Source organism: Opisthorchis viverrini (genome assembly GCF_000715545.1).
Source record: "Opisthorchis viverrini unplaced genomic scaffold opera_v5_113, whole genome shotgun sequence".
Lineage (NCBI taxonomy): Eukaryota > Metazoa > Platyhelminthes > Trematoda > Opisthorchiida > Opisthorchiidae > Opisthorchis > Opisthorchis viverrini.
Window position 1 is genome coordinate 788,054 of NW_008751767.1, and position 8,225 is coordinate 796,278.

Consider the following 8,225-nt stretch of genomic DNA (forward strand, 5'->3'; position numbering starts at 1 on the left):
ATATACTGCGATATCTCGAATATCGTGCCAACTGAATCATGAGGCGGCCTGTGTGCAGCACATTCAGCTGGAGAACATCATAAACGAGAGATTCAATTGAGTCTCCCGTGAAGACCAACTGGATCTTCTTTGAAATTGATGTGGCTTCGATGTCGAGCGGATTTTGTGGTTGAAAAAAAAACAACTTACGCAACCTTTTAGAATTCGGAGGAAAAAAGTAACTTGTAAAAACTACTCACAGTGTTGCTGAAATCCGTCGACAGCCCACGACCGGTTTCGCCCTTCCACTTCGGGCTCATCAGGTAGGCGCACTCCCCGAGTTTCCGTCAACCTCATGTTCTACTTGAAACCAAATTGCACGAAGTTAGCGGAATACACTCATTTGCGAACAAATTTGGTTTTGTGAGAGACTCACCTGGAACCCAGCTGAATCTCTGGTTTACGATTTTTCAGCAACCTTATGAGTAGTGTATTACTTATATACATGTATCGCGACATCTCGAATATCGTAGCAACTGAAACATGAGGTGACCTGGTGCAGTTGCTTAAAAGCATCATAAATGAGATATTGAGCCGAGTTCCAGGTGAGTCTCTCGAAAAAAACAAATTTGCTTGCAAATGAGTGCATTTTGCCACCAAATCCACTTTGTTGATATCAAAATCCCCACAGCGTGCATGATCTACACGAGATCGACAAGCACTATTCCCTGTATGTAATCGGTACTCACTAATGGACAAAAATCTGTGCTTTCAACACCAACACGTTCAAGAAATGAGGATATTCCGTAATACACTGATTGGCAAACTAATTTGGTTTTGCGCAAGACTCATCTGGAACCCAGCTGAATCTCTCGTTTATGAATCCAAGTTGCCTACTTGATGAGTTCCATGAAGGGCGAAACTGGTGATGGGCTGTCGAAGAGTTTTCAGCGAGTAGTGTATTACGTATCGCGTTTGCAAATAGGTGTATTTGGCCAGACGTTTTTTCTCTTTTTGGAGTTCAGTAATTAAGTGTACTCCCCAGAAAGAAGGTTTTTAAAGAGAGGTCAAGCTCGGATTTGCCTGAGTCTCCCGTTAACGACAAATGAGTGCAGTTCGTCAACTGAGTACAATTGGGTGTTCAAGTAGAACATCAGTTTGACAGAAAATCGGGGTCTTTGCCAGCCCAGCTAAGAGGAAACCTGTATTGCATTGTCGATACGTTTTCTGAAAAGTGTGTTTGGCGCCAAGATACTAGGTTATGCCCTACGATTACCTTTGTTCGGGCTATTCGAACCTCCAAGCCCTGATTGGCCAGTTTTATGGTACCTTTCTTGGGTGATTCAGACCCTGGCGCTGCTCACCAGCCACCAATTGTTCTTCCTGCAGCATCTGCTACCAAGTCCTCACTTTATCAAGATTCGTTTCATAGAATTCCCGAACTTCCTTTTCACGTGATTATGGAGTGCTCTAGTACTAGTACACTCAGCTCAGAACACACCTGGGTGAACACAACACTGTGCAAAGCAATACTGGTCGGAAGTTACCGTGGTCTCCAATCCAATGTTTGACTAGCCTCACTGTGGTGGACACGATCTGATCGGGTTACTAACTTCCGATGGCGGCGAGATGGCCCAAGTTGTTAGAGCGCGAATTTACTCGCCGAAAGGTCCGTGGTTCGAATTCGACCTCTCGAGATCCCCAGTCTAGGCTTGGGCAACCTGGCAGTATCCCAGCCCTCATGCCTCCTTCGGGTGGCATGGCAGCTAGGCACCGAAAGGGTGCTACAGCTGAACTTACTTCTGAAGGCAAATCAATGACAAAACACGATAGAATTGGCCAAAAACCCAACTGCTGTTACCGTTTAAAACCTGATTCTACATATTCGCTGTGATATCCCGACTCCATCGGTGCCAAGTCACTTCCCTCTGTTAACTCGCTACCTGGTAGCAGATGTGAACACCCCTCGCGTCCTGCTAGTTTGAGATTGAATCTTTTGTGGGTGGAACAATGATTTCATACATTGTATCCAAAAAGATGCAAATTTTTTGCCTCCCAGATTTCAGGCTTATGGTTGCAGCATACAATTCACGTGCTGATTGATCAGAGAGCTAACAGTAGTTGACCAACCATGTCACGCTAGTTGAATGCGGTCGTATGACCCCGTAACCGTACCATCCGTGTGGAGTCTGATCCAATAAGATGCTGAACTCACATTGATTTGCGCCTGTAAGACCTTAAAACCTGTGGTAACGACCGTCGGTTACCGGGGCTCAATTATTTTGTATATACATAGATAAACCGAGTAAACTCAAATCAAACCGTGAAGGCTGGACGGACTCGAAACTGTGGAGGTGAAACGATACGATAGGAGTTTCGAGCAGGTACGAATCAGGCGGAATAAGCAAAAATGATAGTCGATAGGATTGTTCAGGTGTTGCCCTATTTGGAGTGGTCCACGGAAACTCTGATGATCGATTTTCCCGAGGAGTGGTCAGTGTGTTCTAGTTGCACGAGACTAGCGAACTAGATTCATTTGCATGTCACTTCGAGGGACTCGCCTGGAACCAAGCTGAATCTCTCGTTTATGATGTCTTCAAGCAACCGGATGTGTTGCATAAAGGCTGCCTCATGTTCCAGTTGGCAAATGAGTGTATTCCACCAATCTCATGAAATTAAAGGCTGCCTCATGTTCCAGTTGGCAAACCTCATGAAAGTTGGGCTCAAGCAGAAGATCAGGTTGACGGATACTCGTGGATAGTGCCTACCTGATAGTCCCCAAGAAGGGTAAAGTTGGTCGTGGACCGTCAAATAGCTTTCAGCAACCCCATGAGTAGTGTGCTATGTCTAGATAATAACCAGACAACAACCAATTTTGGTTGTGACAGGAGACCCACCTGGATAAAATCCGGGTGAAGAACAACATAAGCAGGAGATTCAGTTTGGTTCCCGGTGGGTCTTCCTTGAAAGCCAACTTGGTGAGCCAGTGAGTGTATTTCGCTAGCCACCCGAGATAGGAAAGGGTGCACGCTCATCTGTTTTTCTTTTCAAATTAAAAATGGAACAGATGTGATGACTCGGAAATCGAAGATACCAACGAAAGCATTTACGTTTGATAGTCACCTGTCATAATCAAAACAGAACTGTATGATCAAGATTCCCACCTTTGGTGGTTCCTTAAACCGAACAGAAGTTTATTGGGCTTACCCAGGTATGGATAGGAATAGACTGATAAGGGAAACTACTCACAAGGTTGCTGAAAACTCTTCGACAGCCCACGACCGGTTTCACCCTTCTTGGGGCTCATCAGGTAGGCGTAGTCCCCGGGTTTCCGTCAACCTTATGATCTACTTGAACCCAAATTGCACTGTTTTCGAGAAATACACTCATTTTCAAGTCGATTTGGTTTTCACAAGAGATTCAACTGAATCCCTCGTTTACGATACTCTACTACCAGTCGTGGGCTGCCGAGAGTTTTCAGTGAGTAGTTTCCTTTACGAAAATACACTGCGATATCTCGCATATCGTGCCAACTGAAACATGAGGCGACCTGTGTGCATCACATTCAGTTGTAGAATATCATAAACGAGAGATTTAGTTGAGTCTCTGGTGAAAACCAAATTGATTTGCAAATGAGTGTATTTCTCGAGGAATAGAGTGAATTAGCAATATTTTTATTGAATTGAATTACGCAGATTTTTCTGGAAAATTCGTTTTAAATTAGCGGAATCGCACAGGTGACCCCTGATGGATACCTTTTGCTCCTCGCTTGGGAAATATCTTACTTCCTGGCGGGTCGGTGATTCCCGATGCGGAACCTCTGGTTTACACAGTTCATGAAAACCCAAGTGCGCAACCGACAGATACACTCATCCGCATACCTATTTGGTTTTTACGGGAGATTCGCGTGAACCCCAGGTGAATCATCTTTCGTTTATGATGTTCTTCGACTGAATGTGCTGTTTCAGTTGGTACGATGGTTGAGATATCGCAGTATATTTTCATAAAGGAACCTACTCAGCAACCTTGTGGGTAGTTTCCTTTATGGCCTCGGAATGATTTCAATATACTTTGACAAAGCTCACCGGTTAGAAGTTTGCTGAAGGCGATTCGACAGTATTCGAGAAGTACACTCATTTGCAAATCAATTCTATTTTCACGAGACACCCAACTAAATCTCTCATTATGATGTTCTACAACTGAATGTGCTGCACACAGGCTGCCTCATGATTCAGTTGGGTCGATATTCGAGATATCACAGTAAATTTTCATAAAAGAAACTATTCACAAGGTCGGATATCGCGTCTCGCCCTAAGAAGGCCGACATCGGTTGTGGACTGTCGATGCTTCAGTTTCCCAAGTGTGCACCCTTCTCAAGAGCTCAGCAACCCCCGAATAGAGATTTTCTCTCTGTATGGTACACTTGCTCTTCAGTAGTGAATTTCAGACACTGCAGAACGAACTGTTCCAAATAATTTAACTAATGTAAATTAGTGGATTTAAATTCATATTCATTAAAAATAGGCAAATACAAAGTAAAGCTCAGATGTACACACCACTCACAAGGTCGCTAAAAACTCTTGGACAGCCCATGACCATTCTGGACTTCATCAGCTAGGTGCAGTCTCAGAGTTTCCATCAACTTTGCGTTCTGTTTCAACACCAGATTGTACGTAACCGGTGAAATGTACTCACTTTCAAATCGCGTTGGTGTCAGCGAGCAAGTCAACTGAATGTGTTGAACAAAGATCGGTTTGTGTTTCAGTTACTCGAGACACTGCAGCAAATTTTCTCGACAAAACGTACCACTCTCAAGTTTGCCGTGGACATTTCGACCGCTCACTGTCAGATGCACTATTCTTGTGGAGTTGACCAGCTGGACACGGTCCCCGAGTTTGAAGTATGGAAGCCTTTTTTACGGCAGCCCCAAAAGTAATGCGATTTATCGAGAAACTAGCGATTGTTTTGACTCAGAAATCAATTTTCGGCGTCAGTGACCGATGGAGGGAAACGGAGGCAGTGAAAAGCACTAATCCGTACGTATTCCTTCAAGTACAGTGCAAATGTTGACGGTTTCAACCGGCAATGCGTACAGGCTCCACAGCGTCGTAGGTGGTCTGGAGTTGGCCGTATTTTTAGGCGAATTCGAGGACGAAAATCCCCAAGAATTCGATCCAAAACAAACCAGAAAGCTGTCTTCAAATGGTAGCAGAACAATCCTAGTAACGTCTTTTATGCGTGTGTAACCAGTGTCCCTCTACAGAGGTCACCTTCAACCAGTCTCCCTAAACTCCCGCCAGTGCTATTTCTAATGGTTACAGCTAGAGTAGATTTATTCGCCAAACCTCAATGTCTCATAACTAAACGGTTTACCTGATCCAACGTACCTGAGTTACTACAATATCTGCCCCTTTGGTCGCCGGAGCGAGGTTTCACAGCACTTTTTGTTTGGATTTGCCTTGATAGTGTTTATCGTATCCTCCCGTCGTGCGTAGTAATTCATTGGTGGTCAGAAATTCATCTCGCTATTATGAGGGTATGGAGTCGAATTAAAACATGATATTAGCGAACTAATTTGGTTTTGCGACAGACTCACCGGGAACCCAGCTGAATCTCTCGGTTTTGGTGTTTCCAGGCAACTGAATGTGCTGCACCAGACCGTCTCATGTTTCAGTTGCTAAGACACTCGGGATGTCGCAATGCACTACTCATAAGGTCGCTGAAAACTTCTCGACAGCCCACGACCGGTTTCGCCCTTCTTGGGGCTCATCAGGTAGGCGCAGTCCCCGAGTTTCCGTCAACCTTGTGTTCTACTTGAATCAAAATTGCACGAAATTAGCAAATATACACTCATTTGCAAACTAATTTGTTTTTTTTTGCGAGACTTACCTGGAACCCAGCTGAATCTCTCAGTTTTTATGTTTCCAGGCTTGAAAGCGTCGTAAACAAAACATGGTATTATTTTGATGTAACGCACACTACAACACCGTAAAGGACAGGTGAGGAAGTCGGGCTTGATTGGGCGGCCTGACGAAAGCGGTGTAGATGAGTCGGCGACCGGGTCACAGCAGGATGAGTTATCTTCTCTGTAACGGATTAGCAACACAGAAAAAATGTCCACCGGCGTGAACAACATTACTCTCGTTCGAAGAAGTCATAAAGGGTGTTGGCGGGTTGCTCAAATCCCCTGAGACGACGATAAAATATCAATCCTAGGCCGGAACGACAAATTCAGGTCAGTTTGCTTTCACACCTGGCGACACACGGAAAGATCTGGTAACCTGGGCGGTGCCTCTGGAGTGGGACACCGTTAATTATAGGACTGCGTAGGAGATACAGGACTGTTTTCTACGGATCTGTTTTATCACATAAGTACTGGCGATGGAAGGGGGCGTGTCCGGTCGTGTAACGGTCTGGTGGGAACAAAGCAATCTACGCTTGTGCACAGTACTGGACGGAAACAAACTGTCGACGGGAATCGAACTAAGGCACATTTGTGTTACGTGAACACTACATAATTTTTTTTGAAAAAAAGCTGTTATGATCACGTCGTGGGCAACCACCCTGACAATAATTCTACCGCTGTGGGGCTTTCTATTTCATAGGTATTCTTCAGAGTAAAACTTATCGTATCCTCTAAACACAGACCAAGTGTAGTTGGTAACCAAGGTTAAACCTCCCACAGAATAATTTTGTTTTTTTTTGATGCGCGTTCATTTTGAGAACATTGCATAATCATGACAGAAACTACTCTTCCCTTGGGATGAAATTCGTGTCACGTGTTTGCTCTAGAGTACTCAATGTCACGTCTTGTTCGGGCTCTTCAAATAGGTTTTCGAACGTCTAATTCAAGTTGCAAGCGCCCGATTTATTTAAACTTGTTGTCAAGAGGCTTAGAGGACGTTCACGATCAGTATATGACCTTTACTGAAAGTCTCCTACTACTTTGATTCGCCAGAGAACCTTTCTGTACTCTGTCTCCTATGACCTCCAATCCGTCGTTCTATGCAACTTTCACCGCGCTCATCCTGATCATCCCTCCTAATCGCACTTTCCCGTTGAAGGTCTTGTCGTAGCTAGACAGCAAACCTAAACGTAGCCAACTGATAGCTAACTAGCTAGCTATCGGAGCTCCAGATGGCTCAGTGTTCCAAGCACAAACTTACGGACCGGAATGTCCTTGGTTCGGTGCCCTGTCTAGGCTTAGGCAATCCGGTAGTATTCCACCCGGTCATCTTGTTTCCCCCGGGTGACATGACAGTTAGGAACCGAAAGGGTGTTTGTTACGGCTGAACGATACGACCCGTAATCTGGAACATGGATACCCTGATAATCGGTTCTCCACGAACGTGTTCTACTAACTACTGAAATCAAAAGATAGTCAGTGTATACACTGGGCCCACTTTGTGGATGACCCTGCAGGTTTTAGCAGGCAGTTCGCATGATAAGACGCGATCTCTGATGACCTTCGGTGAATTAGTCCTATACATGCTCAAATTTCCATAGGAACTGACAGTTTTACCCTGATGAGCTTAAATACGGAACCTGAAGTAAAACAGTGGACTGCTTCTGTCAAGGAGTGTCCCTCCTGCCAAAGTGAGAACAATCCCTTCTGGCAAATAGTTTTGATGTCCAGAATTTTCGAGCTCATCCCCAGAGCCGGAGGGGAAGTGCCTGCAGTTCTGTAGGTGGCGGAACACTGATGAGTGGTTGACCGACGGGCTGATTAAACTCCCAAATTCACTAGTAGAGGTGTCCCCGTGTTCCAGATCGCTGGGCCATGGCTGAAGGAAAATGTACTTTCACTGTCCACCTTTTCGTTCAACGGGTTTATTGCTGTTAGAGCATGTGGTTTGACCTTGGCCAGCTGCACGCACCACGAGTGACAGTCGAGTAATCAACCCGTGAAAAATCTCGATTCACTGTACTTCTAATCCCTATCGTTTCTGCTGCTTCAAGTAAAGCCATTGGTTTGTCCTCGGCAACCTGCACTACAATAGACAGATAAATAAATATGGAACCCAGCTGAATCTCTCGTTTGTGATGTTCTCAAGCAACGGAATGCGCTGCACCAGGACGCCTCATGTTTCAGTCTCTACGATATTCGAGATATCGTGATACATTTGTAGCTTTGTAATGTACTACTCATAAGGTTGCTGAAAATCCGTCGACAACCCACGACCGGTTTCTCCTTTTTTGGGGCTCATCAGGTAGGCACAGTCCCTGGTGCAGCACATTCAGTTTCC

The 8,225-nt window shown here is 45.0% G+C and overlaps 2 protein-coding genes across 2 annotated transcripts in view; one reads left to right on the plus strand and one right to left on the minus strand.

Annotated features, from left to right (window-relative positions):
* Positions 1 to 8,225, plus strand: part of T265_05725 (hypothetical protein) — a gene marked incomplete at both ends in the record, with an annotated part of 39,371 nt that overhangs the window by 3,809 nt on the left and 27,337 nt on the right. The window lies entirely within an intron of this gene.
* Positions 5,688 to 8,225, minus strand: part of T265_05726 (hypothetical protein) — a gene marked incomplete at both ends in the record, with an annotated part of 7,910 nt that continues 5,372 nt past the window's right edge. Inside the window, one exon of the mRNA XM_009170799.1 lies at positions 5,688 to 5,789. Within this exon, the coding sequence (XP_009169063.1) occupies positions 5,688 to 5,789 (102 nt within the window). The remainder of the gene's footprint in view (positions 5,790 to 8,225) is intronic.